Source organism: Mytilus californianus, unplaced genomic scaffold (genome assembly GCF_021869535.1).
Source record: "Mytilus californianus isolate M0D057914Y unplaced genomic scaffold, xbMytCali1.0.p SCAF_2, whole genome shotgun sequence".
Classification (NCBI taxonomy): domain Eukaryota; kingdom Metazoa; phylum Mollusca; class Bivalvia; order Mytilida; family Mytilidae; genus Mytilus; species Mytilus californianus.
In genome coordinates, this window is record NW_026262668.1 from 40,995,369 (window position 1) to 41,018,740 (window position 23,372).

Below are 23,372 nucleotides of genomic sequence, written 5' to 3' on the forward strand. Positions count from 1 at the left end.
ATTTTCTTGGATCATGAAAAGTTTATGTGATAGTTGTAGTAAAGCTTTATATTTAGAACTATCAACATAATATCAATGATTAGTAAAGAAGGCGAGACATTTCAGCGTGTGCGCTCTTGTTTGGTACTAGCTGCATAAAGAGATCATGGTTTGTCCGGCATAACTACAGGATTTTTTTTTTTTTAAATATTTTGAAAATAACAGGTAGTCAATTTTTAGTCATTCAGGCGGGGGCATTATTTGTGTCTTACAGACAGCGTAACAATTTCAAGTTGTATGCCAACATCACTGTTTGTCAAATCTAAAATATGTGGAACTATACTCATGCATATGGCAGAGCAGAAAAAAGGGGGGGGGGGGGGGGCATTGTCCATATCTAGTTCTAATACTGTATGCAATAGGTCACCTATATTTGGTGTATGAAAATATTTTACGATGTACATCTCAATCTGGCATGTTTTAATTTACCTTGACCTCATTTTAATGGTTCATTACTCAATGTTAAGTTTTTATACGACCGCAAAAATTTTTGCGGTCGTATATTGGTATGACGTCGTTGTTGTCGTCCGAAGACACATTGGTTATCGCACTATAACTTTAGTTTAAGTGAATGGATCTCTATGAAATTTTACCATAAGGTTCAATACCACAAAAGTAAGGTTGGGATTGATTTTGGGGGTTATGGTACCAACAGTTAAGGAATAAGGGGCCAAAAATAAGCATTTTCTAGTTTCCAGACAATAACTTGTGGAACGGTGTATGGATCTCTCTGAAATTATACCACAAGTTTCCATACCACAAAGGGATGGTTATGACTTGCTTTGGGGGGTTTCAAACCGATTAAGAATTAGGGGCAAAAAAGGGGGAAAAACAAGGTTGTCCTGGTTAAAGGACAAATACTTTAGTACAAAACATAATTAAAGCAGTGTAAGGGAGATAAATCAAATACATCATTTAGATTTTTGATTTTGGGCCCAGTTTACAAGTTGGTCATTAAGGTCCAAAGGGTCCAAAATTAAACTTTGTTTGATTTCAACAAAAATTGAATATATGGAGTTCTTTGATATGCTGAATCTAACCATGTATTTAACTTTTTATTTGTGGGCCCCGCTCATATTGAGGTCAAAAGGGTCCAAAATTAAACTTTGTTTGATTTCATCAAAAATTGAATTCTTTGGATTCTTTGATATGCTGAATCTAACCATGTATTTAGATTTTGGATATTGGACCATACTAGGTAAATTAAAATTTTTTAAGTTCTTAGACCACATTCATTCTGTGTCAGAAACCTATGCTGTGTCAAATATTTAATCACAATCCAAATTCAGAGCTGTATCAAGCTTGAATGTTGTGCCCATACTTGCCCCAACTGTTCAGGGTTCGACCTCTGCGGTCGTATCAAGCTGCGCCCAGCGGAGCATTTTATTTTATAAATTTCTGATATGACATTGAGGAGTAATGGAACTTTATTCTTTGAAAAAGCGACAGACGTATCATGCGCTCATGGCACAGCTCTTTATTTGTTTAATATATAATGTTGAATAAATGCAATGACAAAGTAGTAAATGTCTTTCCCTTAAAAGTCTGATATTTTTAATGTACTGTTTATGACCTTTCATATGATATGCAACAAGGATACCTTCTTATACTTTTCACTTTTTGCACTTAACAGTCAGGGGACTTATTGAAATAAGTGATTTTTAAATCACTTATTTAAGTAGCAAATTGGAAGTTTTGTCACAAATTGTGATTTTGTAGTTTTACCAAAATTTTAAACACATAGGTTTAGATAATATCTTTTCATTAGCAAAATTGAAAAAAACGAACTTTTTGCTTCTTTTAAGCAGCAAGGTTTATGCATTTGATGCAATCATTTAGCTGCAAATTCTATTTTAGTTGAAAAAATGCTATAAAAATGGCTTTACATAATGAACTGATACTTTCTTAACAGATTTTTCCCAGCAGTGGGAGTATTTTTCCTGTAAAATTCAAGGTGTCATCTTATAGATTATGTAATAAAATTATACTGTTCGCGATCAAAATTTCACTGTTCGGGGGTGTTGAAATTAGTGGGGGTTATTAAAATAATGATACTTAAAGAAGTGATTTTTTGGAAGGAAATTGAGGTATGATACTTAAACAAGTGATTTTTATGTCATTATCCTAGATTTAGTACATGGTCATCACCTGACATGACCCAGTCATCCTATCAACACAGATGTTGGTTCTGATAATTTTAGCAACATAATTACATGTAGTCCCTAGATCTTTAGTATTCTATATTTAAAGCTACAATAAAATTAAATCACTTAGTCTATTGATTAATTTGTACTACTAAAATAGGTGATTATTAAAGAAAGACAACTCTTACTTCCAACCTTTATGGACATAATGTTACTTGAATCAGTGATTTAAAAAATCACTCATTTAAGTAAGTCCCCTGACTGCTTAATGACCCAATCCACCTAAATTTTCGAAATCAGAAGAATGATATTTGTAATGCATAGATGCCAACCGTTACGATTTTCCCGTAATTTTTACGAATTTAGGACCAAAATTACGGTGTTACGATTAACAGTCTATTTGTTACGGATTTACGTTCATAACCTGTTCAGAACAGTTCTCCATTTATAAATCTTTTTTGATAATTGTGACGCTTCATTTTTGATTAGAATCGTGTAACAGTAAGCACTTGAATGATTCGGACTTATTTTCCTTTGGGTTTCTTGGGACTACCCCCCTTTTTTTCTAAAGGTGCCTGGGGAATAATAGAAATATGGTCAACTCTGGTCTGCCGTCGACCGGCAGTAGAACCCTCGTCAAAGAGGGGCGTCCGTTTGGTTGTGCGGGATGTATCAAGTACGCAGCCACGTTCAGTCAGAATAAGGACGTTAAATCTGATGTCTCGTGTTTAGAGATTGCCACGCTCTATGCACGTTAAAAACCCATGCTACAACTCTTTGAAGGGTCCTTATGTGGCCTGTTGCAAGGCTTAATTTCTGTCCCTATCCATTATACCCTCATTTTACCATGGTTGTCCGAATTTTCCCGACCTTTATTCCGGCCTTTATTGTAAGACCTACCTAAATTGAATTTATTGTTATTATGTTCTCGTCCTGAAACATGCATGAAATATTTGCCACTACATGTTAAGCAACCAACAATCAATCGGGACTACCAGTAGAAAATGATCACTATTTCTTGTTCAATTCTGAATGATAAATGAACATAAAAAGTCTTTGTTTTCAATTTTACAATGTCTGGTGGAACAATTTAAATTTCGATTTCAAAGAAAGAAACCTAGAAATCCAGACCATTCATTATGCCTTTTGCATATATTATAAGAAATATTTCCATTAAGCGCGATGGTCAGTGTTCCTCATTTGCTCATCAACTTTGAATCGTAGTTCTGATAAATCAAGGACATCATTTTGTCACCGAGTGCCGCTCTAAAGGGTGACTGAGGAATAGAAATATGGTCACTACAGGTTTTACTTCCAATAGGCAGTAATACTCTTGCCAAAGTGGGACGTCTGTTTTGCTGTGGTGGATATACAAGTACGCAGCCATGTCTAGTCGGAATGGGAACATTTATTTATATGCCTCTTGAAGAAAGAGAGCTACACACTCTGTAGGTTTAGAACCGTTGAAACAACTTTGATAGATCTGTAGGTGGCCTGTTGAAATTCTAAATTTTTGTCTCATATCCAATATATCCTCATTTTCCAGTGGCAGTGTAAATACCTACCGACCCTCATCCTGGACGACCTCTACTAAAGGACCCATCTTTTGTATTTAATGTTAATTTGTTCTCTTCCTGAACATGCATGAAATATTTGCCACTGGACGTTAAGCAACCAATATTCAATCAATCATCCCTGTATGCCCAGTTGTTCATATGATTATTATAAAATTTTACGTAAATATTACTGAAAAAAGACACAAATTACGGAAATATTAATGCCTTTTTACTGATTGCACTCAAAGGGGGTTTGCATCTATGGTAATGTAGACTTGACCTTCATTTGATATGCGACAAAACCATCTTCTAGGATTTTTTGCACTTAAGAACCCATCCAACTCATTTTTGGGGGACATCAATTTGATATTTGAAATGTACACATTACGTCCATTCATTTGATATGCGACAACCTTACTATCTTAGAAGTTTTTATTTTTGCACTTAATGACCCCATCCTTCTCTTTGCCCTTAATGACCCCACCCTTCTCTTTAGAATGGAAACGTGGGTTTAAAAAATTCTTTTTTTGAATAGAGCTCATTTAGATGTTCAATGTGATATGTCACATGACCCCATTTGGTAAAGTCCAAAAAAAATGATACAATATCTATTTTATAAATAGAACTTATGAAACTTATGTAAAAAGTCAATGTAAAACATGAAAATTTCAAACTGCTTATATTCTTTGTTTTTTATCTATTGCTTTTGGTATTTAGTCAAACAAGCCATGTTAGACTCTTCAATTTTTGAAAATTTCAGGCAGCCAACTGTTGTTGATTTAGAAATTTTTGCCCCCCCACCTTACCAAATTTCAAACTGCAATATCTCTAAAATGACAACAGATATCTCAAATCTGCTAATTATATAAGTGTAAGATGATATGCAGATGAAGTACAACATTTTCAAAACAAACAAAAAATTTGGGCAATTCCATTGCTCATTTAAGGCACAATGAATAATTAAAAGTATGATGCAATACTGAACTTGAAAACTTTTAGTCGTTTAGAGACATGGACTACCGCCATTCAACTCTGGACCACTAGACCTTTCAAAAGGTCACACGGTCAAGGTTATAGTAACCTTTGAAGGTCAAGATGAAATTTCCTCATGACATTGACATCAAATTGAAGTTCTTGAAATACTGATCATTTTTGCAGTTTATAGTAGGTTGATATGCGTTACCATTTCAAAGATATACACAAAAAACTATACTTTAAAGAATGATCTTGTCGTAACTTTTGAACAGATGGTTGGACAGTTTTGAATCTTCTGTATAAAATGTAGAGCTCTTCGAAAGGAACATTTATTTGCTGTGTGTATGCAGATATCTCTTATTGTTTTCCTAACATTTAAGCTTGAAATTGAAGCTTAAAAACTTTTTGCACTCTTATGACCTTTGACCTTGGGTGCAAATGAAAACTCACATGAACTTAAGATAATTGGTGAAGGTCCCATGTCTCTACAACTTCCAGTTCTCGAAATATAATTTTTATCTCATCTGGTAATAATTCATAATGAGATCTACCTATTGTCCAAATAAGGTCATGATATCTTCAAAATCAACTAGGGATGCCATGTCGAAAAAAAAACCAATAAAAGGGAGATAACTTCTAAATGGGATGATGAAATCCTACACAGCGCCATCTGGTAATACTTCATGATGAGATCTATCGATGGTCTTGATAACCCCAAAAGAAACAGTGGTAGGCCATGTAAAAAAAATGCTGGAAGAAAAAACATAAGAAAAACAATAAGGTCTTTCCCAATGTAGAGTAAAGACCTTAATAATCAGCTAAAATTTCAATTTGTTTGTTGTTTATATAATACTTTAGAAAGAAAGAATCAAATCAAAATCTGGTAGCTCTATAATTATTGCACACATTAAAAATACCATAAAGCTTGAAAACGAAATTTGCAAAGTATATGAAATCACTAGACTGTGAATGAACTTGCAGCTTAGAAAAGTTTACTGAGAACACATGACTATGAAATGTTTTTACAGAGATTTCACAAAAATGTGATAGCTAGAGAGTTATTTGCTAACAAACTAAGATCTTGGGAGTCTCAGAATTTGACCTTAGAAACACCATGATAGCTGTAAACACTATGTGTTGACAAAAGTACTTAGAAACAGTTTTACTGAGAATTCACAAATTGTTTTGTTTATAAAGAAAAATATGTAATTATTGTTTTATACCACCCCCTTCAAATGAAAAAAAAGTTGAGGTTATGTAGGAATCACTGTCCATCCATCTGGCTTTGTGTCCAGTGCATTACCTTTATGCTGTAATACTTTGGTTAACCATACTTAGTATGCAATTGCATCTAAGGCTGGGGGTGTCATATTCCAAAGTCAGGTTGCTTTGACCTTGACTTTGACCCATTTGATAGTGAAATCATGTCCAATTCGTGTCCTGCTCAAAACAATTAATATAGATTTAAACAATTAAATTATGATGTAAAAAAACATTAACATAGTTCAACTTCCAGATACATTGACCAATATGACGGTCACTTTTGCCAAATGTGGTAAATTAAAACAGTCACTAAAAACGACATTGGAATTTGTGCACTTTCCTGTATATGTTACAATGCTAATTCTATTATATCACAGTAAGAACCAAATGTTTGATGACTTTGTTTTCACCATTGACCTCGGATCAACCTATGTTCTACATACTGGATGTGCAGGAAGTGCCAACAAATTAAATAACTAAAAGAATTATAAATATGTATACGTGTGCTTTCATTTTATCGTTTCTATGTTCAATACATAATTTTCTATTCATATAATTAGAATTTGTTAAAATATGTAAAACAACATATACGGGACAATGACACAAAGACAGTACAAAATATCTCGATGCTACATGTATACACACACACACACAAAAACACATAATTTGGAAATGAAAATGATATTATTGTTACCTGCAATTTCCATATGAAATTGGGCTCCTGTCCGGAAATACATTTCGACAATTAGTCTCGGAAGCAACAATAATTATTTCTCATTGTTACTTTTTGCGGGTAATCGTAGCCAGTGCCTATTTCTATTATGGTCCCTCTATTTTCAACAAGTACTCCAATCTTTTCTAAGATGTGCAATATTTTCACATTTTGGCATATTTCAGTATATATGTAACCATAGCTATTATATCTATGATGTAACCAAATTAAAAATTAAAAATGCTTAGAGATGGCTTGAAACAGCAATTTGTGGTTGACTCTGGTAAATATTAAGAACTTATTGTAAAACTGATATAAGAAATGACATTCTTAACCGAAAGCAAAATTTTTAACAACTTTTTATTTTTAACAAAGTGAGTGTAATTCACTTATATATTGAAAGAATTTTATTTGCAAAATACATATATTGCTAGCAAACGAAGATATTGTCACAAAGAAAATGCTTGAGCTTAATTTATAAAGGAACTAGTGCGAAAGACTTACAATATATTTACAAATGCTTAATCTTTAACAAATGTAACACTTGAAGATTATATTTGGGCTCAAGTTGTTTATTTTATGTTCTGAGTGAGTGAGTGAGTGGCAAAATATTTCATTCATATTCTTTGTTTGCACAATATAGACTTATCAGAGTAAGGAAGGACTCACCACTGCAAACAGTGATGAGTCCTAGGACTCCCCTAAAAGTAGCACAGTGAAACCTCTATACATCTGTCAGAAAGAAACAGCAATAACAAGCAAAAGACATCTAGAGGGCACATGTTTAGAGTTTTGGTAGTGTTATTTCCTAAGAATTTTGCGTGCAGCTGAATGAATTTTCAAGAATGTTAAAATTTAAACAAGAAATGAAATAGACTACCCATTTAAGCACTACCAAAGCAATTATCTGGATTTACATTTATGGGAATACTTATCAGTTAAAAGATCAGAATGCCAAATACAAAACAAAACTTAAGCAAATTAAGACAAAATTAGTTAATATTAGCTAGCTTTTGATCAAAATTCAATATCTGGTACTTTTGTGGAAGTGATTTTCAAAGATTTTTTTTGGAAACAAGAAATTTTCCATAAAAAATTATAAGTTTGCTATCACCAAAAATTCTTTGTAATATATATATATATGGATATAACTGTTCCATCTTGTAAGGCCAAACTTTAAAAAGAGAAACTGTGGCCTTAGATTGTGTTGTTTTGTACATGTGTGGGTTGTTGAATTTCAAGAAAAAGATACATTTTGTGGTAAATGAAAGAAAGGTGGACTCTTGAGAAGGAACTCATAAGAGGGGTTCTAAACTATACTATAAAAAAACTTATTTCTTAACTATACTAAAAAATCTTATTTCTTAACTATACTAAAAATAAACTTTATTTCTTAATTTTGTATTTTCAGCTATAGTTATAACAGTTATCCATAGGTAAGGCTATATATATATTAAGAAAATACTAGGAGACTTTTCCAAAATAGAAATAGGGTGCATGAAGTAACTACACAATACAATGTGGACAGAAATATACAAACTATTTTCAAGTTCTGTTTCTTTATTAAATTTGTCATAGACTCAGTTTTGCTAGTCTTTGGGCAATTTAATTTCATTTAAAATCATTTGATATGGTATTGTTTGAAGTTCTTTTTTGTTTTTATTCCCCCACTGTAGCGGAGGGGGCATTAAGTATTACCCTTGTCCGTCCTTCTGTCCGTACGTACGTCCAAAAATTGGTTTCCGTTCTCTAACTTTAGTTTTCCTCAACCAAATGTTATGAAACTTATACACAATGCATGCTTATTACCACAAAACACAGATCAAGTTTTTTGGTGGCAACACTTTTACCGTTCTACAGTTATGCCCCTTTACAAATGGAAAAATTGCTGAATTTTTGTTTCCGTTCTCTAACTATAGTTTGCCTCAACCAAATATTATGAAACTTATGCACAATGCTTATTACCACAAAACACAGATCAAGTTTTTTGGTGGTGTCACTTTTACCGTTCTAGAGTTATGCCCCTTCACATGGAAAAATTGCTGAAATTTTCGTTTCCGTTTTCTAACTTTAGGGTGCCTTAACCAAATGTTATGAATCTCATATATAATGCTTATTACCACAAAACTCTGATCAAGTACAAATTTGGGTAGCGTAACTTTTACCGTTCTTGATTTATGTCCCTTTAAAACATTATATGCAAGCGGGGGCATCATCTGTGTCCCATGGACACATTCCCCATTTATTTACAATGTTGTTTTATTAGATATCATAATTTGTGATTTGTTGTTGTTTGGATATGTCATGTATGTTGTTTGTTTTTAGTTGAGGTTTAACTGGCCATAAATCATTTTCTTTTCAAACTTTTCCCCAGATAATCAAAATTTAACCAAATAATGAAATTTAAGGCTAAATGTAATTAAGTACACTCTGTATGCTAGCCTTAGGATACAAAGAAAACATGAGGATTAATTTAATCTATAATTTGGAGAAAACACACACAAAAACATGTCTCCTCACTGAATGTGTTATACAAAAAATGTATATTGGTGGCCTTGGGCTGTTTTCTGCTCTTTGGTCGGGTTATTGTCTTTTTGACACATTCCCTGTTTCCATTCTCAATTTTATATGAAGAGTGTGTAGTATTCTGCAATGATCTTGTTTGCCGATACTTTCAATTTTTCAATATGACAAATTCAATGAACTTCAAATTTTTCGTGACATATATTTCTCAGGCTACTTAACAGAATTAATTCATATTTAGACAGCAGCTCAACAGTGATGAGTTGTAACATGATTGCAATTTCAGGAGTTTGAACATTTTTTTTTTTCAGAAATCATGTGTATGGTATGTTTGAAAGAGAAAGACATTTTTCCCATTTATCAAATCTTGAAAGGGAACTGGCCTTTCGCACAGAAATGGTTTGTAATTATACAAATTGATTTTGTAGAAAAATTTTGTTGGGTAAAGCTGGACAAATTTTTATTTTCAGGACAACCCTATCCATTGCTTGATTGGAATGAAAATTATACAGATGGAGGCATTTGCCTCGATCAATATTATTGTTTGCCACCCCTTTCCCAAGAACAATATTGTTTTGCCACTTTAAATTTTTGTCTCGCCTTGACGGAGTCAAAAAGCGAGACATAGGTATGCTGTTTCCGGCGGCGGCGGCAGCGACGTCAACAATGTATTCGTTTGTGATTAGTCTAGTTCATGGTGAACCACTAGTGGTAGGTCAATGATATTTGGTATGCAGTTGTATTAGCATTGGCACATCTCATTACCATAGAGATTATTTGGCTCTGCCCCCTCAGTCAAGGTCTATTGACTTTGAAACTTTTCATAGTTTACATGTATTAGTTTGTGATTAGGTCAATTTATGGGGAACCACTAGTGGTAGGTCAATGATATTTGGTATGCAGTTGTATAAGCATTGGCATATCTCATTTCCATGGAGATTATTTGACTTCGCCCCCTTAGTCATGGTCTATAGACTTTGAAAATTTTGCTAAGTTAACATGTATTAGTTTGTGATTAGGTCAGTTCAAGGGGAACCATTAGTGGTAGGCCAATGTTAATTGGTGTTCAGTTGTATAAGCATTATATAGCACATCTCATTTCCATGGAGAATATTTTGCCCCGCCCCCTCAGTCATGGTCTATTTACTTTGAAACTTTTGCTTAGTTTACATGTATTAGTTTGTGATTAGATCAGTTTAAGATGATCTGCTAATGTTAAGTCAATGATATTTGGTATGCAAATTTATTGGCATTTGCAAGTATCGTTTCCATGGAGATTATATAGCCCCACCCCTGATCATGGTTCATTGACTTTGAAACTTTTACATAGTTTACAAGTTAATGTTTGTGTTTAGGTTTGTTTAAAGGGAACGACTTATAATAAGTCAATGGTATTTGGTATGCAGTTGTATTAGCATTGGCACATCTCATTCCATGGAGATTGTTTAGCCATGTACCTTCAGTCATGGTTCATCAACTTTGAATATTTGCATAACTTACATTTTAAAGTATTGCTATTTTAATTTCAACATTTGCATTATCAAAATTACAAAAAGGCGAGACATATCTCTGTGATAACAGTTTATTGATTTAGGGGTCAAGTAGATCAAAGTTCAAGGTCACATGTGTTGCTGTTATAAAAGATGTAATTTGGAGTGAAACATATTTGTTACAGGTCTATGATTGACTATAAGGTTTCCACATTCTGTAGTCCATGTAGTCAACATTTAGTTTCAGTATGGGTTAAAGTGTGTTTAACAGCCATTACTTTGGACAAAAGCTTTTTTTATGAAAACGAGCCTTTCTTAAATGAAATTTCCAACTTCATGGGTACTATGCATTAATATGTCTTTGATTTCTGGAAACTTACAACATAGTTATTTATGTATTCTATATTATGTCAATTGTTTACAATAGTTCATCAAATATTGACATAATTGGTCAGCAACCATTAAAGATATATTAAACACACAAATCACCAAAAAAGTAAATATTTTCTTTTTCTGGCCTAGTATACTATCTGAATTGCACCCTTTAAGAACATGCCATTTTTTTCTTTTCTATGAATAAATGTGGGGTTCAGGGATCATCTGTTGGCATGGCTGTGCCAACTTTCTTTTTGTTTTTAATGTGAAAAAATGTCTTGAAAAACTTGGAAATTATTTCTTAAATTTTGATATTTGATATTTATTTTTATACCCAAATACATGTAGTTTCACAAAAGTAAAAAAAAAATATCGTAATGCAATATATTTGTAATCATGATTTTGATTAAACAACATCATATATTTTGTGGAGGTTTATTCCACTTTTTACTGGTCTGCTACTAAGGGAAGGCACATTTTTTGAATTTCTTAGAATTTGACTTTCTTTAATAATTTTACCCAAAAAGTACATGTCTCAACTGAAATTCTCTGTTTTATCAAATCTATTTCATTAGGCAGTGTACATAAAGCCCATATATGTCTAGTGTTAAGGTTCGACACCAGAATCATATCTATGACGTCATAAATTTTTTTAGCTTGATCTACATACATTGTACATGTAGGTTTGGTTGTCACTCCTGCTTGGCTTTTATATATTTTTGCTTTAAAATCACAATATTCTGAGACTAGCCATGGTCATGTTAAGAGGTCACAAACTTGTTAGAATAATAATAATGATAATTAAAAACCAATGTTTAGAAAATGTCACTTCCGGTCTCATATGATAGCTTTATTTACACTGATTCCAAAAATATATGGTTTATATATACTTTTGCCTGTAAAAAGGGAGATAATTGGCTGCTTCCGGTTTAGAAAATGTCACTTCCAGTCTCATATGATAGCTTTAGTCACACTGATTCCAAAACTATATAGTTTGTATATACTTATGCCTGTAATAAGGGAGATAATATGCTAGTTCCGGTTTATAAAATCTCACTTCCAGTCTCAAATGATAGGTTAATGTATGACAATTCAAAAAATATATGGTTTCTATTTACTTTTCCATGAAATAAATGCAAAAATGACTACTTCTGGGTCACTCAAGGTCGCTTCTGGTTGACATTGTTCAAGGTCCTATGTCACCCAACATTTTTCAAAAGATCTTATGGCTTTATCATGTACCAATTAGAAGTAATAATCAATTTACCCTAAAATAAAATATTTCAGGGGCAATAACTCCTATAAGATGTCATTGGATTGTTTCAGACCTAATGTATCATATATTTATCACAATAAAGCAAACATTCTGCACTAGTTCTTTCATATATATCTTCAAAAGTGTCAGAGAAAATGCAAAAACAAGCAAATGTCAAAATTGAGAACATGACCTTGACCTTTGACCTTGACCTCCATTTCTTCGTATGGGTCCAAGGACCCCCCCAAAAAAAAGACTAGGCTTATACGGCTAACGGTTTATGAGTTACAAAAACATAATGACAAATTTATTTTGTAAAGGTAGATAACCCCTATAAGATTTCACCGAATCTCTTCAACCCAAATCAGCCAAAAATTCCTGAAGATGTAACAAACAAATATTCATCGTTATCTTTTTTGGTTACACTCACAAGAAAATTAATGTTTGGGGAGATAACTCTTACAATGAAAAAGTCTTCGGCTAAAAAAGATGAGTTTTAAAAGCGCAATAACTGTTTGATATAATATCCAAAATATCTAAGCGACATCTTGCGAAACAACTTTATACTGCAAGAAAAGGGTTTGGCGGAAGATGAAAAAAAAAAAAATCATAATAATAATCAGAACAAATACAATAGGTCTTTCCACAGTAAGTGGAAAGACCTAATAATAATAATAATAATAATAATAAATTCTTTATTTAAACAGGGTAAACACAGTTAGTTACAACAAACTAATCTTCCCTGAGGCCCTCACATACAAATTACAATACAATCAAAAACAGATATTTACATATAGTTAATTTGGGCACAGGACGTTTGCGCTTTTTTACCTGTAACACGATAGGACATTTGCGCTCCCAATACTGTGGACATTTGCGCTTTAAATTTTGATACACATGTATTAAATTGAGGGGACATATGCGCTTTTTACCTATAGTCGTCTACCTGTAATTTTAAATGAATTGTAATCATTACGTAATAAAATTCAACTTATATCCGTGGTTACTTAGTTCACACTGATGCTGTCTTGAACATAGAGTTTAAGGTTATAGACTAGTAAAGGAAGAACTGCATATGTCATGATGGCTTTTTATCATTGAACAACAGTCGGTTAATTACATTAAAATTCGTTATATTGATGAACAGGGACCTGAATCAAGAGTTGAGAAAGAGAGACTGGGATATGTATTTGCAATGTAGGCGAAATACCTGGGTCAGGACAGATTACAAGAGCTGAATTTGTTCATTCCCTGAGCTACAGATGTCAAGCAAAAACTGACCTGTGATGATCACTATACGCGTCTTTAAGTCTTCAGAATGTTTATTACTATTAGCTATATATAACTTTATTCATGTGCTATAAAATAACTTTTAAACACAAATGTGCTATGAAATGACTATTAATCTTTTAACAATAACGAAAATTATGACTTTAACTCTGCCAGGTCAAACCTACCGGTCCTAAGCCTGGATAAAATAGGAGGGAACTCATAAGAAGCAAATATGGTAAAAGCGCAAATGTCCTATTTTAAAAAGCGCAAATGTCTATTAAAAAAAGCGCAAATGTCCTATGAAAAAGCGCAAACGTCCCGCAATGTTTAATTTACAGTCAAGTAGTTCAATGTATTAATATAAACATGATAAGAGATAAAAATTTTTAAGAGATACATAAAAATTAATTATAAATAAAATAAAAAAAATTCGTAAGGGTTCCGCGGAACCCAGTGTCTCGCCTACTTTTGCTGCTAGTCACAGGCTCAACAAAAATGGGTAAAAAATTATTAAAAATTTTCTTCTAGATACTAGCTTTTGATCATAAACAAGCTTCTGTCCAAGTTTGGTACAAATCCAGGATAGTTTAAGAAAGTTATTAAAATTTTTAAAACTTTAACCAGAGTGAATGTAATGTTAACTGGCAGGAAAAAACTAAGTCCATTTAAAAGTAATATACGGAAAAACAGGAAATATATTTTTACAAAATTTCCTTCTAGATACTAGCTTTTGATCATAAACAAGCTTCTGTCCAAGTTTGGTACAAATCCAGGATAGTTTAAGAAAGTTATTAAAATTTTAAAAACTTTAACCACAGAGTGAATGTAATGTTAACTGGCAGAAAAACCAAGTCCATTTATAAGTAAAATACGGAAAAACAGGATTTTTTTATGCCCCTGCCGTAGCGGAGGGGACATTAAGTTTTACCATTGTCCGTCTACGTCCGTCCGTACGTCCCAAAGTTGGTTTACGTTCTCTAACTTTAGTTTGCCTCAACCAAATGTTATGAAACTTTTACACAATGCTTATTACCACAAAACACAGATCAAATTTGAATTTTGATGGCGTCACTATAACCGTTCTAGAGTTATGCCCCTTTACAAATGGAAAAATTGCTGAATTTTTCGTTTCCATTCTCTAACTTTAGTTTGCCTCAACCAAATGTTATGAGACTTATACACAATACTTATTACCACAAAACTCAGATCAAGTACAAATTTGGGTAGCGTCCCTTTTACCGTTCTTCAGTTATGTCCCTTTATAATTTTTACAAAATTGACTTCTGGATATATACTATCTTATGATCATAAACAAGCTTCTGTCCAAGTTTGGTAGAAATCCAGGATAGTTTAAGAAAGTTATTAAAATTTCAAAAACTTTAACCACAGAGTGAATATTTGTGGCCGCTACCGCCGACGGAATGTAGGATCGCTATGTCTCGCTTTTGCGACAAAAGTCGCAGGCTCGACAAATATACAAATCAAAATAATATATAATTGAAGAACAGAATCTTATAGTGCGGTGACGGAATAGGAAAAGTCGATTATTAAAAGAGTTTAACTTCACTTGATGTTACACAGTACTAGAAAAATGATTTTACTTGAATTTAAGATTAGTCATCAAAAATTCGTATGGTGTAGTTTTTTTTATTTTATCGTTTAGCTAGCAAATTTGACTAAAAATCCAGATCATGAGTGGCATGCAGTTTGACTTGTTTTTCAAAGGCTGCACTCAATTATATTTCTTTTTTTTATTTTATTCAAACTTCACACAATGCTTTATTCATTAATAGAAAAATATAGTCATAAAAGCTATTTGATGACAAATTATGAAGGTACCAAGTACTGTAAACGGAGTCATTTTGTGTTTCACCAGATTCCAACACCTTACAATTAATAAAGCTGTAATGTATAAATTGTATCCTAACTACTATAAATTCATAAAACAGCAATTTCCCTTTTCATATACACAAGATTCTTTTAAGCGATTTTTTTTAAACTTTCAAAATATCTACTATTAAATCATTAACCTAAATAATTTCCGGGAAGTTGTGGCCAGTCCCAGATTGACAAAAGAAATCTCTGTATTACTGAAAAATTATAACACCAGGGTTTTCGATATCACAAACTTGTCAAAACTTTTACTTAGTTTTATCATCCTTACAAGGACGTCATTCTGTAAATATAAATCAACATGTAGATGTCCTATACGTTCAGGTATTTTACATCCCATCTTTTATGGTAATATTCTATACAAAGCACAAAAATGTTGTCATTCACCTCAAAAGCTAACTATACCTTTAAACAGATTTATTCACATGGGAGATATAGTTACAATACTGTTGTTAAGTCATTAAAGATGACATTTTTTGGAATGATATTGATTCACTCATAGGGACTGTGCATTGGAAATAAACACAGTTATTCTAAAACCAGTTGTTGGCATGATACAGGTTATGTTGTTCTGGTATAATTTATCATGGCTTGATACTAAACCCTGAACGGGAGGGTTTGTGTTTGATTTTCATATGATGGAGACATAATTTTTCTTGCATTCTAATTTCTTCTGTAATAATTATACCCCCGCTTTAAAAAAGTGGGGGTATACTGTTTTACCTCTGTCTGTCCGTCCATCCATCTTTCCGTCAGTCCGTCCATCAGTCCGTCCGTCCATCCCATGAATATTTTTCGTCGCATCTTTCTCAGGAACTACATCATAAGGATTTCTGAAATTTGGTTTCAGGGTTTATATAAGTCAGCTATACCGTGTGATGCATTTTCAGATTCATCACTCAACAACAAATGCATATTTGGTCTGGGGGTATCATCAGTGAGCAGTAGCTTGCAGTTTCACTTGTTGCTTTAAAAAATGTTTTGATTAATTATAGTCATTAAAATTATTTGAAAACCAAGTTAAGCAACAGTCGTTTTCTTTCTTTTTCAGGGTCTGTACTATTCTTATTACAAAACCATAATTACAGCACCAACAGTAGTCCTGGGATTATACTCAGTTATGTATGATAATATGACAGAGTACCCGTTGACAATAAATGTACTAAAAAGGTTCAACTTATACCCAGAAGTAGGTAAAATGTTAAAGCAAGGACTTTGCAATATTTAATTTTGAATTGATTAATTGTTGTGATTTATGTTCAATTGCTAATATTTAATACATGTACATGTTCAGGATGAGAACAAATTTCATAAAAAATGTAGGTACAATGTACTGCAAAGTGGTCAGCAAGGATGGTTGGCAGAAAAATTGGACTACCACTGGAAATTGAGGGAATATTTGAAGGGCAGTTCAGCTTTGCAACTGGGGCAATATGCGCAATTGTTTCTCCATAGGCGGTATGCAAAAATGTAGATTTCATCAAAAAACTCTAAAAAATACTTAATAATTTTTCCACTGGAAATCTGGTATTTTCTACCTTAAAAACCACTCTAAAATGGTGTGAATGTCATATTTATCATATAATTAAAGCGCAATGAAGTGCAAATTTTCAAAACTTGACCTTTCACATAATTCTATTTAAATAAAAAGGTTTTTTCGAATGTATTGCAGTGAAAACCCTTAATCAGTGAGAAATGCCCATAAGCTTTTAAGTAAACATTATGATGTCATTAAATAGCGACTGATAAAAATAATGCTAAGCACAGTTTGCAGTGTTACATAACGAACAGTTGCCTTAGGGTTTAAGTCAAAACGTCGAGTCGAAAAGATCAGTAACTAAGCATTTTTATATAATATCAAGACCATAGCAACAGTTTTCATATCAGCATATTTTCATCACCCTGACTGTAATTTCAATTGCATAAAAACCATAGATAAACAATTTAGAGCTTGCCTAATAAAACAAAATGCTTACCAGTAATTCAGAACTTTTTAAAACCTCTTATTTGCCGTCTCAGGTTAAACTGGAATGATATGTCTGAAACTAAAAAAAAAATTTAATCAGGTTGTGTTATCATTTCATTTAAATACAAACTGTATAATTGAGAGGGAAAAATCAAATCCTTGAAAGTTTTATCACAAATAAAGAGATTCTTCTCTCTTGTGGCTTCACAACCTTCATTTTAACCTTTTTTATGAGGAGCAATCAGTAGTAGCTTAATACCAGAAAAGGTGAAGCACTTTGTTTTTAGAAGATTTGACCCTCCCCCTTTTTCACTGAGAAAAGACACTATCTTGTGATTTGTTACTGTGCATTAAAATATATAGCAATTCATGCTTTTCTTAAAATATGTTTGTCTGTTTAATTGCATGTTTTAGTGACCAGCTGCTAATTAATGGTCAAATTATTGGTGTAAAACAATGTATCACTATCAAAAAATATTCGTCCGAAGTGTGTTATTTCCCTTGGTTATCAGCTATTCCTGTAGCATGTGTAGACTGGAATGATAATGACATAACAATGTCTTTAGTGTGTCATGTTGACTTACAATTTAACAATATTAAATCTTTCCAAAAGAAGTTGGTCCCTTTTTCATGTCAATAACATGTGCCAGCGTCTGATGTAAACACAGTTTTTATTGTGCCTAAAAGAAGTGCTCAAGCCCTGTGCCAGTAATACATTTCAAAAGCGAAAATTGTTGCCGATCTTTATAAATAATGTTAATCTAAAACCAGCTGTGATGGCTAGGTATTTATAAAAGACAACTAACCTTCATTTTCACAATTTTCTCTGGTGTACAAGATGCAATCATTCATAAATCAGTCTGACAACTTCAAATATACAGTCTTATAATTTGGGGCAATATGCACAATTGTTTCTCCATAGGCAGTAATGGTAACGTTTTCTTCTGTAGCTCAGTCCATATCGTAAACTTGGATATGTATGACGGCTCGTTTCGAAGCTGAGACATTTTCACATATGTGGTTAAATTTTCGGGGTACGAAGTGTGATTCATTATTCCGTAAATTAGCATACCCCGAAAATCTTTTCGTGATGCGGCTCTTCCTGGTAAAAAATCCCTTTTTTCACACAATAAATTCTTTGAAAATTTAATACTTTGAATACATTTAATAACTCCATAGTTTTTACACATTTATTCTATGGTCCTCTACTTTCCAAATCAACACAAATGGTTAAGCTCAGTCACTTGTTAAAAATAGAAACATGTCCAATATTACTACACAGAGATTTTTTGTTTACACACAAATTTTGTGTTCCTCAATTTGAGGCGCATTAGGCAAGACAGTTTCTAAATGTTAACTGCCAAAAAAAAAGTAAAAATTTAGATGTAGTCCAAGGTTAAAGTTTTTCAGACCAATAACTTTGTCAAATCTTTTTAGAATTTTATAAAACTTTGGTAGAAGCCTTTTTGTGGTTGAGTATTTTCCTGATGGATGGACTTAGTTTTATGCAGTTAAACCTTCATGGAAAATAATGAAACTTCGACAGAAGCTCCTTCAAGATAAAAAACAGAGCTTTTGAAGAAAAACTTTAATCACCCCCTATATTATACTGATAAATAGACTAAGTTTTTGGCAGTCAACATTAAAAAAATAAAAGTGAAAAATAAAAGTTTTGTATTTTTGTTTGCCTTGCATCATGCGACAAATTTTCCTGAAGTCACTGCATCAGAATCTATATTATAATAATGCCTTATTCGAAAAGTAAATACAGCTTATAGGATACATACACATAATGATATTAATTTTATATGCACCTATAATAAGAATTTTTACAAAAATATTAAAGGCACATCATGCACACATTTGCCAGTCTATATGAAAAATTTAAGTCTCATAACAAAAAATGGATAATGAACATACAGACTTTTTTTCTCTTATTTAAAAAGAATGTCAAATATCTTTATTTTTTCTAATGAAAACTAAATATTTATGAAATCATAGAAAATGTCCTGTATATATTGCAAAGTATAACAACAGATTATTTGTATCTCCATAAAGTTTTCAGCAGAGAAAGTATTTTCACAACACAAAACAATTTATTCATGAATGAGTTAAAAAATTCTAGAACATCATGAAATTGAACAGTGTTTAATACAAAGAGATGTGCATGATACCCTTAAAAAAGATGTGATATGAAAGAGGTATCCTTTTCATGTATAAGTACCACAAAATGAAGCTCGGCATAGTTTCATTCATGTAGTCATTTTAATGGAGATGATTTGTGTCTTTTTTATACATTTCTCAATAGGTTGCGCTTGGTATCATCTACAGAACCTATTCTTCTTTCTGTCAGACATTTGGCATCAAAAATAAGATGTGTTGGACAGTAAATAGAGGGAAGGATTTAAGTCCCGTACAAAGTTGTGAAGGTTTGTTATTCTGTGGTTTTTTTCATTTGATTATTTTTAGCTCACCTGGCCCGAAGGGCCAAATGAGCTTTTCTCATCACTTGGCGTCCGTCGGCGTCATCGTTAGCTTTTTACAAAAATCTTCTCCTCTGAAACCACTGGGCCAAATTTAACCAAACTTGGCCACAATCATCATTAGGGTATCTAGTTTAAAAAATGTGTCCGATGACCCCGCCAACCAACCAAGATGGCCACCATGGCTAAAAATAGAACATAGGGGTAAAATGTAGATTTTGGCTTATATCTCTGAAACCAAAGCATTTAGAGTAAATCTGACATGGGGTAAAACTGATTATCAGGTCAAGATCTATCTGCCCTGAAATTTTCAGACAAATCTGACAACCTGTTGTTGGGTTGCTGCCCCTGAATTGGTAATTTTAAGGAAATTTTGCAGTTTTTATACGCCCTTTTACGGGACGTATTATGGTATACCGTTGTACGTCCGTCTGTCCGTCCGTCCGTCCGTCTGTCCGTCCGTCCGTCGTCAACATGTCGGACATTAACTCAAAAACGCTTTAACCAATTTGCTTAAAACTTTGGTGAATTGTTTATATCTATTGACGTGAGCTCCCTTTCGTTTTTTATAAATTTTAGATTTTACGTTACGAGTTATGGGGTTTTATTCATTAAAAAAAGGGGGATTTTCCAGTTTTCTGACAATAACTCAAGAATGCTTTCACCAACTTGCAAGAAATTTTGGTTAATTGTTTATATCTATTGACATGAGCTCCCTTTGGATTTTTATAAATTTTAGATTTTACGTTTCCGAGTTATTGGGTTTTATTCATAAAAAAAGGGGGATTTTCCAGTTTTCGGACAATAACTCAAAAATGCTTTCAGCAGTTCTCATGAAACTTTGATGAATTGTTGATATCTATTGATGTAAGCTCCCTTTAGAATTTTATAAATTTTAGATTTTACATTTTCGAATTATGGGGTTTATTCATTAAAAAAGGGGGGATTTTCCAGTTTTCAGACAAAAACTCAAAAATGCTTTCAGCAATTCGTATGAAACTTTGGTGAACTGTTTATATCTATTGATGTAAGCTCCCTTTAGAATTTTATAAATTTTATTTGTTTATAGTCTGACAACAGATTTACTAAGTATTGCGCAACAGCACAGTGTATTGCACAACAGCAAGAAATCTTTAATTGAATATAAATTCAATTCATATAACCAACTTCAAGTTCTTTGACTACATTTATTCAGAAACCTATAATAGATGTATGTCAAATATTTGATTACAATCCAAATTCAGACCTGTATCAAGCTTGAATATTGTGTCCGTTTTTGCCCCAACTGTTCAGGGTTAGACCTCTGCGGGCGTATCCAGCTGCGCTCAGCGAAGCAGTTTATTGGTTATTATCTTGAATATTATTATAGATAGAGATAAACTGTAAACAGCAATAATATTCAGCAAAGTAAGATCTACAAATAAGTTGTCATGACCAAAATTGTCAGTCGACCCCTTTAGGAGTTATTGCCCTTAATAGTCAATTTTTAACAATTTTTTGTGAATTTTTGTAATCTTTTACAAAAATCTTCTTCTCTGAAACTACTGAGACAAATTTAACCATACTTGGCCATAACCATTATTAGGGTATCTAGTTTAAAAAATTTGTCCGATGACCCCGCCTTCCAACCATCATGGCTGACTTGGTTAAAAATAGAACATAGGGGTAAAATGCAGTTTTTGGTTTATATCTCTGAAACTAAAGCATTTAGAGCAAATCTGACAGGTGGCAAAAATGTTCATCAGATTTAGATTTATCTGCCCTGAAATTTTCAGACGAATCCGACAACCCGTTGTTGGGTTGCTGCCCCTGAGTTAGTAATTTTACAAAAATTTTGCAGTTTTTATACGACCGCAAAAAAATTTTGTGGTCGTATATTGGTATGACGTTGGCGTCGTCGTCGTCGTCGTCGTCCGGCGTCGTCGTCGTCGTCCGGCGTCGTCGTCCGAATACATATTGGTTTTCGCACTCTAACTTTAGTTTAAGTGAATGGATCTTTTTGAAATTTGACCATAAGGTTAAATACCACAAAAGGAAGGTTGGGATTGATTTTGGGGGTTATGGTACCAACAGTTAAGGAATTAGGGGCCAAAAAGGGGCCAAAAATGAGCATTTTCTAGTTTCCAGACAATAACTGTGGAACGGTGTATGGATCTCTCTGAAATTATACTACAAGTTTCCATACCACAAAGGGATGGTTAGGATTTGCTTTGGGGGGTTATGGCTCAAACCGTTTAGGAATTAGGGGCAAAAAAGGGGGAAAAACAAGGTTGTCCTGGTTAATGGACAAATACTTTAGTACAAAACATAATTTAAAGCAGTGTAAGGGAGATAAATCAAATACATCATTGAAATTATCTCCCTTACACTGCTTTTAAATTATGTATAAAGTAATGGTTAATGAACAATAAAGATAATCTAAAACAGTGTAAGGGAGGTAATCCAAATACAACGTTTTGGTTACTTCCCTTACACTGCTTTTAAATTATGTTTAAAGAAATGCATATTTATAAAGGAAGACCAGTAAAAATATCTGCAAATGTTTTCATCTTTTTTTTTTACAAAAAAATCCATATGAAAGATTTGACACTATATTTTTATTAATTCTATTATAAAATAGATTAAGTTAGCACTATGGTAAATTTAAATGGGTAATTATGGTTGCCAACTCCATTGGAAATTTGAATTGAGATTATGACCATATCTTGAGGGAAAGAATTTTTTTGGGGGAAAAAGGGGGGGGGGGGGGATAAAAAGAAATTGTGGGGGGCCAATTTTTTCTCATTTCAGATTTCAGAAATTAAAAAGAATTATTCTTCAAATATTATTTTTTTTTCAAATTTCAAATATTGAAAAATTTCAAGAAGTAATCTTTAATTGCACAGTATGGCGCATTAGATTTGTAAAATCTTTGATCACATTTATTTATTTGTTATGCCGAATCTAACAGTGTATTTAGATTTTTAATTTTGGGTCCAGTTTTCAAATTGGTCTACATTAATGTCCAAAGGGTCCAAAATTAAACTTTGTTTGATTTTAGCAAAAATTGAATATATGAGGTTCTTTGATATGCTGAATCTAAACATGTATTTAGATTTTTGATTTTTGGCCCAGTTTTCAAGTTGGTCCAAATTGGGGTCCAAAATTAAACTTTGTTTGATTTCAACAAAAATTGAATATATGGGGTTCTTTGATATGCTGAATCTAACCATGTATTTAGATTTTTTATTTGTGGACCCCGTTATCTAATTGGTTCATATTGAGGTCAAAAGGGTCCAAAATTAAACTTTGTTTGATTTCATCTAAAATTGAATTATTGGGGTTCTTTGATATTCCAAATCTAACCGTGTATTTAGGTTTTTAATTTTGGGTCCTGTTTTTTAAATTGGTCTACATTGAGGTCCAAAGGGTCCAAATTAAACTTAG

At 32.7% G+C, this 23,372-nt stretch overlaps 1 protein-coding gene across 4 annotated transcripts in view; it reads left to right on the forward strand.

The window, feature by feature from the left end:
• LOC127729843 (probable C-mannosyltransferase DPY19L1) overlaps positions 1 to 23,372 on the forward strand; it is a 368,682-nt gene that overhangs the window by 5,891 nt on the left and 339,419 nt on the right. For all 4 annotated transcript variants that reach the window (XR_007994847.1, XR_007994848.1, XR_007994849.1 and 1 more), the window contains exons 2-5: positions 8,101 to 8,125; positions 9,524 to 9,611; positions 16,549 to 16,686; positions 19,772 to 19,892. Coding sequence is in view for 1 of the 4 variants with exons in the window: in XM_052237762.1 (XP_052093722.1) it covers positions 8,101 to 8,125; positions 9,524 to 9,611; positions 16,549 to 16,686; positions 19,772 to 19,892 (372 nt within the window). In the remaining 3 variants the exon portion in view is untranslated. The remainder of the gene's footprint in view (positions 1 to 8,100; positions 8,126 to 9,523; positions 9,612 to 16,548; positions 16,687 to 19,771; positions 19,893 to 23,372) is intronic.